Genomic DNA, 17,385 nt, shown 5'->3' with positions numbered 1-17,385 from the left:
CAGCCACACTGAGAGATTAACCAGCAACTGACAAACACACCTGTGTGTGTGTGTGTGTGTGTGTGTGTGTGTAATAGCAACGGCTGAAATCCACAGCTGTGTGTACGTCTGAGCGGATTATTTTTTTAATGAAACAATTACAACCGAAATAAAAAGCAGTTGATTTCATCACCACAGTCTTGCACGACTAAAGCGTATTTTTTTTCTTCTAATCCTCATCAGAAATTTTGTCAAGTCAAGGAACAAGAACAATAGACACCAACATTTTGGAATTAAAATGAAAATTTATTACCTAAAGAGAAAAAAAAAAAATGTCTACAGCAAGCCACAATGAAATGTATTGCTTAGGAACAAAGAAAATCGGTTGTTTTAGTTGTTTCCCTTCTTTTACAATACCAGGTTTAATTTTTTTTGACAAAATACACACACACACACAAAAAAAATGGAAATAAAGAGAAAAACAACGACGACGACGAAAGGAAAAAACACTCACAAAAAAAGAGGTGACAAGAAAAACATCAGATAACGTTTCTTCACAGTTGCGAGATCGGCTTTATAAATTAAAACAGTTATAAAAATGTGCTACACAAGCAGAGGCTCCTCACCTGTGAGATCACAAGACGGTACGGGCAACGAAAAACGCAGCGTTGACAAAAAAAAAAACCCAAAAAAAAAAACCCCCATTGTCGTCAACTTTAAAAACAACATCCCAACCAAATGCGTATATTTCCTTATGAACTACTCGTATATTCATTTCAAACCTTAAATAAATTAGATCATATCCCATGCATCCAGGTAACAATATTTTGGGAACTTGGTGCTGAAACAGAAGACGTACAGTACACATCGTGACATTTTATGAGTATGTTTCCAGGGTAATATTTGTATATTTGGACCTGTTCCTCTTTTTTCCATACGTTTGAATATATATATATATATATCTATATATTTACGGAGAGATTCCTGTTTCAAGAAGGAAAGACAGGATGTACACAAGACAAAAGATTCACAGAAGATACACAGGACAGACGTTACATCATGAATGAAAGAAAAACAAAAAGAAAAGAAAAAAAAAAACAGAGCAAGTTTTCTTTTTTTTTATCTCTGTTTCTGAGCGACTTATCAAACGAGGAAAGAAACGTCTTTGTTCCGTTTGTCTCAGGCACATTGTTGAGGCACAGGAGCCTTTCACTAATGCTCTAATGGTGTGTCCTTATTTATTACAATAAAATAAAAAAAAAATCAAAAAAAAAATCACGATACACGTCAAGGATCCAGAGTTTCCAGTGCCTGCACTTTTTTTTATTTTTTTAAAAGATATGTAAGGCCACTGTACACAAGGTCCATCCATATTTGTCAATATATCTCATTTCCAGTTTTCTCTCAATCATATAAATGTTGAGACAGCGATGGTCCATAGTGTAAAAGATGTCCAGAACTCGTCATCTCCATGGGCGTATGTGGAACAAACAGCAAGTGACCTAAACCTAAAACACTACACAAGTCATCGTCTCTTGTAAAATGGTGCTACAGAGCCAAACCGTGAACGACTCCACCGAACGGGTCCTTGTACGTTCGAGAAGCATGCAGAATTGTACGTTTCTGCAAAGTCGGGTCCTGTGTAGAAAGAGACGGACGATCGAGACGCGACTCCTCGCTTTCACACGTCATCCTTCGTAGCAGCAAAAAGAAATGGGGGAAAAAAAAAAAAAAAGAAAAAAAAAAAAAAAAAAAGAATCCACATTTGATTCTTCATTACAATAAAATGGTAAACAGAGGCACTGTGATATGACCTTAATACTTGAACCAGTAGATAGAGTTACAGATAGACGTGTGAACAAGCAGAGAATGGGGCTGTAATAAATGCTTTCTGAAGCTGACTTTTTCATTTGAGTTCGCATTTGAGTTTCTTCTTAAAAAAAAAAAAAAGGAAATCTTAATGCTCACAGGTCAAGAAGTGTGCAAAATGTAATAAACCAGAGAGAAACACCTGAATTTCTTGCTTCATAATGCTACATGACGCATTTCGTAATGACAACTCAAACCACCACCGTGTTGAGATGGTCAAGTGAGCAAATGTCAGACTGTCCGGTTTGAACCACTGAGTCTGGTACATGGTGTGTATCCAGAGTACAGAGAGACGCTCGCTTGGTTCGCTTCATGCTGTAGAAAGAAGGTGAGTTCTCTTCCAAATACAATTCTGTGTTTCAAATGGAACGGTCGCTAAAAATTCCAGCATTACACATTGTTACGTGTGTAAACTCTTTCTCTTTCAGTTACTTCTCATTCTCTTCTCTTTCTTTCTTTCTTTCTTTCTTTCTTTTTTTTTTTGGGATGTCCGTTCAGGCCACGACGAACTCGGAGCCGATGTCGGCCTGGACGTCGTTCTTCCACAGCGCCTCGTCGTAGTCCATGTCGATGGAGCCGTCGCTGCTCAGGCTGCTGTTACTGTGGCTTCGGGTGGATTTGCGCTCGCTCAGCCAGTGATACGGGGCCCGGGGCTCTCTCCTCGCCCGCCTGCGAAGCCTCCTCTGCTGCAGCAATAACTGCAAACGCTCCACCTTACAGCGCATCACCCTATTCTCCGTCTGCCTGGATGGCTCTCCTGTAGAACAGAAAGGACAAAATATATATAATCCGTGTTTAATCTCCGTATACATTCACGTGCCCTTGTGAAGCATCAAACAAGAGCAACTGCATTAGGAAATGACTTTGTGACCCTCATTCTTTCCCTGTACACTGTTTATGCTCACTTGCTAAAAATAACTAAGTACATATAAAGGAATAATAGTGTTCAGAATCATCTCTCCGTCTACTGCGTGTGTAAAAGACGTCATATTACGAAAGAAAAGAACTGACCCAGTTTTACATTTACAGCATTTACAGACACCCTGAGCAATTGAGGGTTAAGGGCCTTACTCAGGTGGAGCTGGGAGTCAAACTACTCCCAATCAGTCATCCATCACCTTAACAACTAGGCTACAACCGCGCTGATGAGACAAGTATTCACAAAAGACAAGTTGACAGAATCGACGGATATTTCAGAGAGAAGAATCCGCTTCTGTTCCGATCTGACGGTGGTTACTGAAACATTCCTTCACTATTACACACAACATATAAAACTGGTCAATTTTATATGAAATTACCTCAGACTGTAAAAATGAAATCTAGCATAGATGTAGAGGGAAATCACAGAGGAAATATTACGCAACAAATACTGAGACGCAAACAGTCTAACGCGAACTCTGCGTCTCGTTTCACCATCAGGCTGCTGTTGGTTTCGATTTGAGAAACGGCTTTGCTTTCATTATTAACCGCAACCTAGCAACAGAAACAAGACTGTTGTCCATCAGCGGCGCCGCCGTCATGAAAGAATTATGGGAGTGTCAATAATTCTGCTCACTTCTGCTTTTTTTTTTTTTTACATTCTTTTTCATGCTAACACACAGTAAGGTATTTGGTGTGTCACCAAGCTGAGAGAAAACAAATTCATAATGCATGCTAGCCTGTAGCACTTGTCTTCCATTAGCATGGCTAATCTAAGCACTGAAAGCCACACGTGAGCGCTGAGCATGCTGGGAAAACAAGCGTGCACTGGCACAAGAGTGGCATGGAAGCGAGGCTGAAGTCTCGGGTCACTGGTGGAGGAAGAGGTCTATTCTTTCCACAGCCCTGCGGCTTGGCTCTGCTCATGCATCATTTAAACCTCATCAGCATGTTTCCACTGAACACACACATTCACATGAGTGTACACAAATACACCCGTATGACCTCTGACCCAGATGCCCAGGTTCTCTCAGCCCCTTAGAGCCCAAACAGATGTGATGTGAAGACTTTGACTAATTCACTTTGACTCGTTCTTAGAAACACATCCGATGTCAAATTTGTGTGTGTGTGTGTGTGTGTGTGTGTGTGTGTGTGTATGTGTGTGTTATTGGAACTGATTAATGTTGACCAGGCAGTACAGTTACACACGCACACACACGCACACACATGCAGTATGTGTGTGCGTGTTGGGGAGGAAGGGGGTAAAGGGGGGTTTGGGGCCAAACGTCTGAATGATAAATCAGTGCACTAAATGAGAGGAATGCAAACTTAGAAGTAAACCTTCTAACTCTACCTTCTAACTCTACCTTCTAACTCTACCTTCTAACTCTACCTTCTAACTCTACCTTCTAACTCTACCTTCTAACTCTACCTTCCTCCTTCTACCCTTTAATGTGCATGTATGTGTGTGTTTGTGTGCGTGAGAGAATCTCTGAGTCAAAAGTCGGTCATGAAGGCTAAATGCATCGTTGACCACAGAGCTGCTCGAACGCAACCCAAACACTTCAGGAATGAAGCTTTATGGTGCTCTCCGCTCTGCTGTCGACGCCCCCACAATGCACAGCCTGTCAGCAACGAATGTGTGTACGTGTGTGTGTGTGTGTGTGTGTGCGCGTTTGAGCTCCGTATAAAGGCAAAAGCAGACTGGTAGGGAGTCTATGTTAGAGCTTCACAGATGAGCTTAGAGATTTGAAGCAGAAAAGTGGAACCAGGAGGAAACCTGGAGGGAAACCATTTAAAACACAAACACACACAAACAATGTGTACACCAGAAGGGTTTGTGTTCCTTTCATTAGACACCCTGACCAACAATCCAGGGTTGAGTGGAACGTAAAAAAGTGGTCAATGATGTAATATAGAATTACTGAAACATTTTCCGACATTTCCTCAATATTGTGCTCGATCTTTAGTGTCAGCCTCCTTGCCTTGGACTAACAGTTGAAGAGGCCACGCCACCTTCAGAAGGACTACAGGGAGACTAATGAGTGTTATAGCCACGCCTACTTTCATGGTAATGAAAGATGCAGTGACCACACCTCCTTCACAGTGACTGACAGACACGAAAGCCCATTTCTGCATAAGGAGTGTAGGTGTGTATTGTACTTACCAAGAGGTTTGCCGATGCGGCCTTGGCTCAGTGCCGGTCTGTCTGAGGTAGGTGAGGATGATAATGGTGACACAGGTGCTAATGGAAGCTCCATGACAGTGGGTGAGGGAGGCGGGCACGGTGAAGCAGGCGGCGTTGCTGGGGGAGACACCGGTGTCTGAGTATGGCAGCGGAGCTGGGCCAAGGTGGGAGGTGTGCCTGGGTAGTGGCGTGTGGCACTCAGTAGATCATTGAGGATCTGCAAGATGGTGCTAATGTCACGGCGAGGGCGCCCGGTGCTGTCCTGACAGTTCGGGTGAAGGGTGCCTGAAGAGAGGGAGAGATTTATCTAAGTATACAACAAAAACACACGCAGCTGAGTGTGCAGGGGTGTGAATTTATAAACACATTTTTTGTATAAGTCCTTTCCAGTCGTATAAAAAAAGTCAGGTGACAGAAAGTTATGATTCAGACAAATCGTTTTTAATACTGCTGCATTTTAGCGATACAAAAGTTTTATGGCTTATTTTAAGTCAAAAGATTTCCAAAGTGTAATACCTGAGAAGGTTCCAGAGAAAACCCCAGGAGCGTGGTTCACAAAGCTCTCTATCACCGCACCTGCTTTACGACCTGGCCATGAGCTGGTGCTTCCACTTACACCTGAAGACCCACACTCACCCTAAAAAAGACACACACACACACACACACACACACGTGTTACACTGAAACTTCTTCAAACTGTGAAAAGAGTTTTTACACTCCTCTGAAAAATCTTACAAATAAGCAAAAGTCCAAAAGGGCTAAGAGTTAATGCAAGAAAATGCCTCAGTGGCAAAAACTAAGCTGTAAAACATATTGTTATAATGTTTAATAAGCACAAGAATAAATTGAGAGATGATATAAATCTCAATACGATTTTACCTGTTGGAAAGGTGCGGCTGCTCTGGGGGCAGGACTACAGGCACCTGTGGGCAGGTGAGGATAATGGACAGAGCCTGGGGAAAGTGTCGGACTGGACGGGGGTGACAGGTATGAATGTTGGGTGTGGTGGGTGTGATGGGCGTGGTGAGTGTGGTGTCCAGTTGATGCCCTCTGGTTGTTCTGGGCAGTGGCTGGAGTAGGTGGTGTATGTGGCTGCTGACTGCTTCCCCCACAGGGCATCGCAGGGTTCCTGGGTGTGTTCGAAGGACCCCTAGTGTTGCACTGCTGGACCCCTGAGTTTTGCGCGGCCAGTTGCAGCTGCACGAACATCATGTGATCCCCAACACGAAGGGCAAGCGTCAGCGGAGAGCGGCCTGATAGGAAGTCACCAACCTAGGAACAGGAAGAGAGCAGAGAGGAACATTAGCACCACTTCTCTTCTGTTGCGACATGTGTTAGGAAACCAGAGCGCTCACTTCCCCACCAAAAAAAAACAGACTGAGATAAAACGGTAAGGACAAATAAAATCATGGTTGTTAAGGCAACAATATTAGAACATGTTCCAAAATTGAAATGCTCAGATACTGACATGTCAGTTTCATTTATGTGGAAGAAATGCCCCAGTAATTTAGCTAGGTTTAGTGAAACGAGGTTATTTGGAATGGCAGAAGAACATGGTGCTGTTTCCAGTTTGCACATTAACGGATATTTATAGATCTTAGCATTATTATTAAGTATAAAGGTGTAGAGATGTTCCACAGCAAGTTACAAAGAAAACATTACACAATTTAGGTTTTTAGCCAGACTGCTATTATCGCTTCAGTATTACACAGCCCCTCCACGTCTGCTCAATCTCCTCCTCTGCATTCTTGTCTAATAACTACCAGGCCTTGTCTAGATGAAACCCCATCCTCAATAGGGCACCCTGTGTCCATCCCTCCTACGTTAATCAGGTCAAGGAGCCCTCCAGGCGAGGAGGACAGGGTGAGGGAAACCCGCCGAAGCGCTGATGTGAATGACTCACGAACCACTGCGGTGATGTCAGTGCCAGCGAGCGCTCATAAATAAAGGTCTACTTCTCGCTGACGCCTGACCACAGCACGCTAAATGCGCTGAGAAAGAGACAAAGAGCATGTGCACGCCTAATAAAGCAGACTGCACGAAGGAAAAGCGCCACTTCACAGCTAGAACAATGTTCAAAGGTTTGAGGGTTAACGTTTTGAGAGCGCAGAGAAGAAGCGTGTACTTTCAGGGCTAAGAAAACAGGGATATGAGAGCATGTTGGTCTGACACTAATCACTCACAGTTCTCTATAGATGAAGGAATTATGTAAATATACATGTGATATCTGCTGCGTTAAAGCTGGGTCTTTTTAAACGTGAGAAAATTGTAAACATCTGAAAATACGAAATGATTCTTTTAGATTTGGGCCATGACCTGCTCACGTCAAGCATTTAATTTCCTCAAAGACGTAAACGTAGGCACAGCCGCGCACCAGAAACAAAGAAGAAAAAACAAAGAAGAAGAAGAAGAAGAAAAAAAGACATGAAATGCTGAAATACAAAGCACATAAAAGTTCAAGCTTCTAACAAACCTGGGTATATTTTTGTCGGGAACCCCAAGAGTAAAGGTTACCCGTGTGTAGGTGTGCGGAGTATGCGTTTGGGTCTAGTATTTGAGCCGGGTGTGTGGGCAGGTGGCCTTCTGGTTTGATAGATGGCTCTAGTCTCTTTGCTAAGCGTCAATCACGGTTGTGGGTGGAGCGTGACAGCAGAAGAGACAGAGAAATCCAGAGTGACCTTTTCACATGGCGGACTATAGACCTTCACAGCCGTCGCTGCGTTTTATCTTCAGCGCTACAGGGCAATCTTACGAAACCAGCTACAGCAAGCAACTGCAATAAAGAATATCTCACGTTGCCAGGCCACTCGGTTACCGTGCCGTAAGGAAGCATATGTACGGTAGATCTTAGAACGACGTTGTCAGGATCATTTGGCTTTCAGGAAAGTGTGAGAAGTGTGTGTAGTCGTATTGGTGTCAGCTCTGCAAGCCGGGGAATCTGGGTTGAGCAGGCTTCTTTAAGGAGGTACGTCAGTATTCAGATCACACAACGTGATAGAAGCAGATGGAGGTGAAGGAAAATACTGTATGTGGGCGTATGCATATGCGTATGCGTGCGAGGGAAGGAAAGCAGAGAGGAGAAAAAGCGATGGGGGAGGGGAAGGGAGTCTGTAACTTTAAGAAAGCCTGAAGCTCAAAGAAATCGTTCGCAGCCATGGCATCCCTCCCTCACCGGGAGCTTTTTAAAGAAAGGGGGGAGGGAAGGGTGGGGGGGGGGAAAGACGTCGAGAGAAAAAAAATACCACAGAGATGAGATGAGGTGGAGCTTGGAGCGCTGACTGTTTTCGACTCGGCAGATGGAGCGGAGTCTCTTTGTTTGATGCGAGATAAGAGAGGCGCAGAAAATAAAGGGCTGCGACCATCAAACATCATGATTCAAACACCGAATCTCAAAGTAATGTTCCACTTCTGATCTGCCTCTGATCACTTCCCTGTAATCAAGTGAAAAAAAAAAAATAAAAAAATAAAAAGATCCCCGATCAGCACCCATGCAGAGGGAAGTCAGTAAAAAAGGAAGGTCACCTCAGCATGAGCAGCACTTGGTGAAGAGTAAGCCCCGAAATTAGGGTTTGATAAGGACGTTTCAAAAGCCTCTTAATGTTAGTCCTCTTCCTGTTGTTTTATCTCAAGGAGCCTTGAATAACAGAATTATACATGAGCTGTAATCAAGAATCAAACATCCCTCTGCGATCGTGACTCCTCGTCCTGTTACGAGACAAGAGGAGAGTCTTGCAGACAAAGCAGAGTGTTTGATTAGCCTCGTGAATGCGTCTTGACTTGAGCAGTGCAGAAATCTCTCTCAGCTGCCCGGACGTGAGCCAGCTTTCTATTAAGCAGACGTCTCGTGAGCATTTAAACCGGTGAGCTCATGGACAGGTTCGTCTTTACCCGGCTCAAAGGCTTGAGGATAGAGAGATTTCTCAAAGCTCTCTCACCCCCCCACCCTCTATATCTCACTCACGCTCTCGGTCTCTGTTTGGAAAAGCCCAGTCACGATGCCGACCACTTCAAGCACAAAGGCGAGTGGCGAATGAAAGCTGAAAGCGATCACGACACAAACGGTAGCCTTACTATTTATGGAAGTCTAACCCCAACACCAACCTCATTATACACCCCTATTCGTGTACAGCTAGGAATGAAATCACGCACATGGAACTTATACTTTATTTTAGACCATATATGGTGCAGAATCGACCACAATACCAACAATACAAACTGTGTACTAAGACACTGATGCTATATCTGTTACATTTAAAAGACGAAGACGAAGAAGAAGAAGAAGAAGAAGAAGAAACTCCTTTTAATTTAGCAAGTAAATAGTTTGCATTATTAAGCTCCACCCAGGGTGGGAAAGGTCAGACCCTCCACCCGGTCGTTTCTCCATTGATCCTGAGGCCATACAGATGGCCCTCAATTCTCCCTCCCAGCACAGTGCTATTAAGAGCCAATGATTTCCAATTATAGCAGACCAGGGCTGCAGATTACCCCGTGAGAGAGAAAGAGAGAGAAAGAAAGAGAGAGAGGAATAGAGGAACAAGATAAAGTCTACTCATTGCCGGAGTTGTGTAGTAGATGTAACGATAGGCAATAAACAGGGTGGTGCCTGAGAGACCAGATGTCACGCCTTTCAAATTCTGAAGAAGACCACGATGAGGAAAGAGCAGTAGTGGCCACCCAACACCAATGCTATTTACAAACCCAACACGAACCCAACACAAATTCTCTTCTAGCCAACATCAATGCTGTTCAGATGAACAAAATCCGATACTGTTGCTGTTAAGACCAAGAAGACCAACATCTTTGCAGTTTAGGGCAACGAATTTAACAATATTGATGTTCAGACCGATAGACCACTTAGAGCAAATGATTCTCAGAGAGAAAAACCCACAGAAATGTTGTTCAGACTTACAAAGTAGTGGGAAAGTCAATAGTGATGTTAGTCAAGACCAACAAACCCAACAGTGATACTGTTCAACAACTGCAACACACGAACATGTAAAAGCAAGCAAACGCTACCTGATGTGTGTGTGTACAGAACCACCACAACACCTTTGAAGAGTTCTAACAAAGCATACACATAGCTATAACAGCTTAATGTTAAAAAATAAAAAAAAACAACAGTATTTAAACCCCAAAATTCATGCATGAGGCACGAGATCTTTATTGGACTTATTGGATCTTGAAGCTCATAGTGATATCTATACAGCCTGGAGCACCAAAAAACTCATCAGATCATCCACAAAAACCATCAGGGAGAGGATGTAATCAGCAAAAATCTATTCAGCTTGTCCTAAGGTGTGATGTGTGTGTGTGTGTGTGTGTGTGCTGCTACAATGATCAAATTATCTTTGCCCTCTCTTTAGTTCACCTCGGAAGCAGCGTGTCCATCTTATCAGCTTGGAAAAGCATCTCTGTTACGTCTGGTCCTCCATATGGTGATCAATAAGAGTAAAGCTTTTACACACACACACACACACACACACACGCACACGCGCTCGCACGCACCAGATCGAAGCAGAATGGAGCATGCCTGCGTATGGACTGAAAGGAAAAGTCGCCTGAATACAAATCACGCCTTTCCCAATTTGCACCTCTCCAAGCTTTCACAATAGCACTATTCTGACACAGGGAACAGACCGAGGTGAAAAGGACTCTGTGTGTGTGTGTGTGTGTGTGTTTGGGGGGCTGTCAGTATTACTGACGAAGGGGCAAAAAAAAAAAAAAATCCAATATCCAGCTCAATCACCATCCGTCCCTGTAAGACATGCAGTTCTGGCTAAGAGCTGAGGGCTGCAGATTATCCAGAGCGTCTCTTTATTTCATCAGGAGAGCGTTGGTTCGATATTTCCGGAAATCTTTTTAGACACTCCACACACTCCACACTCCCTACTGTGCTCGTTTTAGCTGCTCGCCTTTTGTGAATCAATGAGATTCTCTGGCTGAATTAGTAGCATAGGCAAAGGAGGGAGGAAGAAGAAGAGGGGGGGGGTGTTGTTTGAGAGATAGAGAGAGAAAGATAGAGACAGATGGACAGAATGCTATTTACAAATTATGCTCTTTCTTTCCAAAGTGTCAAAAGAAGCAAGAAATTTGTCCTATGTACGTAACATGTAAGTAAATAAAACCCCACGTGTCGTACAGTTAGAAGAAAAGAATCAGTGACGGCTTTTCGGTTTGTAATCCAGAAGACAGGAAATCCTCTGCCTTAAAGGATTCCATAAGGCATTCGGTTTAAAAATAAATAAACAAATAACAGCATTTTTATTACTAAATATCTGTTACAGAACACTGACAATGGAGACTCCTTCCAAAAAAAAAAAAAAAAAAAAAGCTCACCAGCTGGAACTGCTGTTCTAGAAAATTACTGAAGAGCATTACGTCTGACCAATCAGAGTCATGCGTGAAAAAAGGACACTTTTGAGTCACACAATTTTCAGTACTGTGATTTTACCATGTCGCTACAGTGACTCGGCCTTTACGGCAAGCGTGACTCAGGTGGTAATAAGCTAAAAAGGTTCAGATTAAAATATATATACGCCAACACCCCCCATCTCTCTCTCTCTCTCTCTCAGTCAGAGAGGAGGATCACAATGTCAGTGCGAAACGCTCTGAGCCGCTCGTCTCTCTCAATGGAAAAAGCAGTCACAAGGTAACAGCAAACACTGACAAAAAAAGGCGTGCTTCCTGAACTCCCCACCCCCGCACATGCTCACACTCATCACACACACACATACTGTACACACTATAAAAAGCAAAAACAGGAAGGAACCTTTTCTCATAGACCCAGGTTTGCACAAGTGGTTTGAAATACACGTTTGCACAAATGTCCTTACAAACACACACACACACACACATACACACACATACACACAGCTTCCACAGTCTGAGGTAGGATTTCCAGGTTATAAATATCTGCTGCAGTGGAGCATCTCCTCAGAGACAACGCCTCAGCTGTGTGCACATAACCACATCTGTTAACACACACACACACACACACACACACACACACACACGGATTCTCACTGCAAACACCATCTCTATTCAATTTTTTTTTTATATTGTTTACATGGATGTGTGCTTCTGCTAATGCCAATGTTAGCGAACGTTGACTAATGAGGCCAAAGTCCAGTGTGAACATTAATAATTAGTGGGACTTAATCATTAGCTGCTTCTCTGCTTTGTTTTCACTGACGGCACAAATTTGTTTAGTGTTCACCCAGGTGATGTTGATTGGTGAGAAACGAGATGAAAAATACTTATGAAAGCAAATTCTCTTTCGTATGTGCCATCCTTTCCCACTGAAGTCTGAAAGCAGGCTCTGGTTTTCACCAGGCGATATTTATTCATGTTCTCGCTGACTGATGATTTACTGAGTGTCAAGATTCCTGTGGGAAAATGATAGTTATGTGAATGACAGGTAGCGTAGGAAATGTAAAATCATGCTGAATATCACTGTGGGTGAATAAATAAAATGTGTGTGTGTGTGTGTTTTTTAAGCAACCAAGAAGAGGGGGATGAGTAAAAAGCAAGTGAATGAAGAAGCGGTGGCCTACGTTTAATAAGAAGCATTGTGATGCAATTTCTTGTAAATCTTCTCACTAACTTGACTGTTTGACCACACACATGCACACATACACACACACACACACACACACAGGATGAAGCAGATCTGACTTCACTCAGGGGAAAAAAGATAAAAAAAAATTGAACACTTCTACATACTACACACAGGGTGGAGTTCGTCTGGGCTTGCATGGTGCACACACACAAACACACAAGCGCACACACACACAATTTCACACAGTGATTTAAATGGGCAGACTGCCAAATCTTCAGCAACATGACTCACCCATCCTGTGTGATTTGCTTACATGGAAATACAGCACTAACTTTAACACACACAGAGCTGTGTTCATCAAAAGCACAATCTACAAAAGCAATTCATGTATAGCTCTGGTGTGTGTGTGTGTGTTTGTGTGACGTATCTAGATGTATGTAAGTGTATGTGTGCGTGGGTGCTTGCGAGTATATGCAAGTGTTCCTGCCTGTGTGTGTACATGTGTGTGTGTGTTTCAGTAAAAGCCAGCAGGGTGGGGAATGCCAGCTAACAGGGTGTATTATGGGTGTGTGTTCCTCAGAACTGAGCGTATCCTGTCGACCCTGTGTTGTCTACGCTGTCATAGTGTCTAAAAGAAATTCATCCTGTGCTAAACACCTAAATGACAAGACCTCTCTGTTCATGTGTGATACATTTCTCCATATATGAGCAGCCATGTTTAGTCTGGTGCCTGATGCTGTTCATCACACTTCATCCTTACACACGAACCCTGAGTAGTTCTCCGAGTTCTTTAGGTAAAGTTTACTTACTGCATCCACACCTTTCAGTGCAAACGCAGCTTGATTACTACCTTACTTACTTACATACATTAATACTACCAAGTTAGCTAACTATTTAGCATTTATCTTTCACCACTTCTGTGTAAAATGCTAGCCGGCTCCTCTTATTAATTACTTTTAACTTTATAGCATGTAGCTGCCAAACTAATTAACATTTCAGCCATTTATGTTTAACTATACTTCACTGACAACCTCTCTGTTTAAAGCTAACTTTATTTACATTAATACTTAATTTAACATAAAGTCATCTACTACCTACCAACCAAAGTCGCTCATAACTATCTAGTTTTATTTAATACCTTAATTTATAATAGTATCTGCTAGCTAGCCAGATATTTACGTTTAGGAAACATTAAAAGCTAACCCCACACAGCTAGCTTCCAAAAAAGTACAATACTACATGCCATTTGTGGAAGCAGTAAATTTTAGATAATTACACAAAGATACAGAAAAAAAAAAACAATACGCAGCCCAATATAATAGAAAGCTATGCTGTTTTTTAGCATTGTTCGCTTATTTGTTTTAACTACCTCTTATCTATCTCTTACCTGAGTTTCTGTCAGACTCTCCAGCGCTTGCATGATGGACTGCTCTGGTTTGGAGACCTGAGACTAGATTGGGAGAAAAGAAAGAAAGATCAAACAAAGAAAAATTTCACCGACCCACAGAATCTTGATAACCTCAAGTCGAACCCTTAAGAAGAGGTAATGGCAGATGTGTCAGTTGAGGCTTACCATCAATCCTGCCTCCACCGAGGGCACGAGGGTCAACTTAGTCCCGTCCGTAACACCAAAATCCTGGAGTCGACCTGAGCTTAGCCTCCTGTACAACAAGGTTCACAACCGTTACTTTTCACAGACAGGTTTTGCATTTAGTTATACCATAATGTGATCAATGCTAAATTCTGATTGCTCAGAAGATGTTGATTAATTTTATACTATGAACATTATCTTCATTTACCAAATTAAATGATTGTAGTTACTGTCAACTTACTGTTGTAGAAAAAGAAAAAATAATACTACAGACTACAGACGTTTGTTTTGACATGTATTCATTCTGAAAGTGAAATAAACAATCAGCAGTTTTTAGAACACTATTGCTCAACTTTCTCAGAACTAAATTATTTATTGTCACAACTAAATTTAACAACCCACCGAAACTCAGAGATTATTAATCAGTAATAACTACTATGAATGAGTCATTAATGACAGGGAAACAAAGAGAAAGGATGTGAAGTTTAAACAGTTCCTGGAAGAGTTAAAAAAAGAGGGAGTCGAGACCAACCATCTCTCAACTGGAAAATATGCTTGAATAGAATCTCACAATCTGGATCGCTGACAAAAACCACGGCGAATCCAGATGCTTTCCAGGAGAAGTTACGAAAGTTTAAGTCTGGGTTTTGTACAAAACAATGTCACTTCTAACAGCACTTGGCTGTAAACCTGCACTCCTCTTCCTCTCTGTCTGGTGAAGCAGCCCTGCGTTTATGATCGTTTATGATAACCCCTACTCTGAGAAGTGTCTGTGTCAGAGCATTGTACGTCATCTGTTCTCTTGACACAGACCAGCCTGAATGGGTTTTTTCTAACAGCCATGAGGTCAAATGAGCAGGTGTGTGCTTGCTGATTAGACATAGACAGTTGCAGACTGTTCCTGTACACACAGCAAAAATCCCCAGTGTTGACTAAACACCTGCAGCGCCCAACGAACTTGCCCTGCACCCGTTTCTGAAGTCCAGCTGGACCTCTGTAAACACTGGAGGTGTTAAATCTACGCTTAAGATTCTCTTCAATACAACATGACGTTCTCGAGACGGTCTACGTTGTCTGTAAGCTGCGTCCATGCACCTGTTCCATCAAGACTCCTTTTAATGCACAATTTAACAAAGTTAGTGTTTTGTTTTTTTTACTGCTCAAACTCCCAGTAGTTAGTGATGTGACGGGATGTGGTAGCCTAGTGGTTAAGGTGTTGGACGACTGATCAGAAGGTTGTGAGTTCGATGCCCACATCCACCAAGCTGCCACTGTTGGGCCCCTGAGTAAGGCCCTTAAGCGTCAGTTGTATAAAAACGCTCTGAATGCAATGTGTCTGCTAAATGCAATGAGTTTTAATAGGGATAACTGGATAAATAAACAGGATCGAGTCATAGTCTGTTGATTTCTGAACCACGATTGGAAAACTTTAACCAGGTCTAAAATGATCAACAGTTTAATATTAACAGCTTATTATAAAACACACCAGAAAACCACTAGTAAGCTCTATGCAAATGCTTTCACACACATGCACGCATTGCATTCATTGTTATCAAGTTGTACTGCTTTCTTTGACCATGTGGTTTATAGCATGTGGACGTGGCACAGCTGAGCATGCAGTTTTCATAGGCTCAGTTATATAAAGGTAAAAAAAAACCAAAAAACACCACAATGTTGATTTCACTTCAAGCACGCGCGGACTAATTAACACCGGATACGTTGTACTGTAACGACTCACGTGTCTTTGTGCAGGAGCGCGAGCCTGTCTTTGGACACTCGGAGCTTTTGTGAAAGCCTCCTCTTCAGTCCGTCCACTGTCTCCTCTGCAGGGAGTGAGAGCTCGAAGCGTGTGCCAGTCGTCGATTGAATGGATAAATGCATGCAGTGCTCGTTGTGCAGGAGCTCTGTACACCGGGATCGCGATCCGTGACCGGTGCAGCCTCTCGCTTCTGCGTGCTGCTCCATCCGAGAGCTCGAGCCCCCCCCCAAAAAAAAGATCAAAGCGGCGGCTCCACGTGAATATTCCTCTGATGTGTGATCTTCTAAGATTTTATTTGGTTATGTATATTTTTTCACAGCCAGGACGATGCGATTCAACTTCAATTCTATTTCAACTTCAATTCAGATCTCTAATTCTATTCTAATTTTATTTAAATGTACTAAAAAGTCAAAGTAGATATGATTTTTTTTTTTTTTAATCAGAAAACGAGCCAGAACAATTCTGCACTAAACTGTAACCAACACGATCGTTAAGATAAACAGTCTGTGTTTAAAGCTCTTTCTTTCCCGTTCCTTGTTCGACGCGATGTCGCGCCGCAAGCGCGTGGCGAGCTCGATTTGTTCCAATACCCGATCCTTAAACCCCGCCCACCGGCCAATCGCAGCGTTCCTATCGCTTTTTCAAGTCACAATTTGTCCAATCGTCTGGGTTTGCGTAACACCCACATGTAGGGAACGAGACGCCCCTTCCCACCTTCTCCCTCCCACAAGGAGTGTCGTTCCAGCCAATCAGCGACGTCCTTACAACTTCCCACTCTAATCATTCATAACAGTTTAGCTCTGAGACCGTAACCTAGCAACCATTCCTGAAAACGCTAATACTGCAATCTGAATGTTTATGCAGTTTGCACCTGACTATAAAATCTGGTTCAAGCCGATTAAAATCATTTTTTTTAGTTACACAGTAACTTAAGATCTTTGAGGTTAATCCAAGGTGGATTCATTCTGAAAGCACCATGTTAGAATATAGATATTCACTCAAAATGGGGTAAATATTACACATCTTTGGTAGACATATAGATCCTGTGCTCTCTTTACATGCATATGGTTCACAGAAAGAGGGAAAATGATCAAATTTCTATTTGCTTCTAGGGTAGATCCATAGATTTTATATACATATAGTTCATCACAGCAAAGTAAGGCTGATTTGAAAGATTATGTAAATTTTATATAAAGTGTAAATCGATAACTTTAATCTCAAGGTATAAGAAAACGTACCCCGTATTCAGCCTTTCTAAAGAGTCAGATTCGGGAAGAATTTTATTGGCTAAGTAGAATTTGACGTACAATCAGTTTGACAGGGTGTCTGTAAAGATACTGTGCAGTACTTCAGTAATTAGGGACTCTGTTCTTGAGCTGGGTTACAGAAAAAGAAAAAAAGTGGTGGGAAGGAACTGTCTCCATGTCTAAGTTTTTTGTTTATAATCTGATATGTCACCACCGAAAGAAGCAATACAATAATTTCTACACTGTCATTAGATTGGACCATGTTAGTTTGCATTT

At 42.4% G+C, this 17,385-nt stretch overlaps 1 protein-coding gene across 1 annotated transcript; it reads right to left on the bottom strand.

Annotated features, from left to right (window-relative positions):
• Positions 1 to 264: 264 nt before the first annotated feature.
• LOC132844992 (midnolin-like) lies at positions 265 to 16,400 on the bottom strand. The gene is made up of 7 exons (XM_060868930.1): positions 15,842 to 16,400; positions 14,086 to 14,173; positions 13,900 to 13,962; positions 5,834 to 6,226; positions 5,471 to 5,591; positions 4,934 to 5,239; positions 265 to 2,605 (listed from the first exon to the last, which is right to left on the bottom strand). The coding sequence occupies exons 1-7, from the start codon at positions 16,066 to 16,068 to the stop codon at positions 2,343 to 2,345; spliced, it is 1,461 nt and encodes a 486-aa protein (XP_060724913.1). The 5' UTR covers positions 16,069 to 16,400; the 3' UTR covers positions 265 to 2,342.
• Between the last annotated feature and the right edge of the window lie 985 nt (positions 16,401 to 17,385).

Source organism: Tachysurus vachellii, chromosome 1 (genome assembly GCF_030014155.1).
Source record: "Tachysurus vachellii isolate PV-2020 chromosome 1, HZAU_Pvac_v1, whole genome shotgun sequence".
NCBI classification, from domain to species: domain Eukaryota; kingdom Metazoa; phylum Chordata; class Actinopteri; order Siluriformes; family Bagridae; genus Tachysurus; species Tachysurus vachellii.
The sequence above is the reverse complement of the archived record's forward strand: the minus strand, read 5'-3'. Positions and strand labels throughout refer to the sequence as shown.

Excerpts from the sequence above, each read along its gene's own strand:
- LOC132844992 (XM_060868930.1), bottom strand. The coding sequence starts at position 16,068 with ATGGAGCAGCACGCAGAAGCGAGAGGCTGCACCGGTCACGGATCGCGA. Across the intron at positions 14,174-15,841 it reads GCGCTCCTGCACAAAGACAC|GAGGCTAAGCTCAGGTCGAC; the intron begins GTGAGTCGTTAC and ends CTTGTTGTACAG. Across the intron at positions 6,227-13,899 it reads AGAGTCTGACAGAAACTCAG|GTTGGTGACTTCCTATCAGG; the intron begins GTAAGAGATAGA and ends TCCTGTTCCTAG.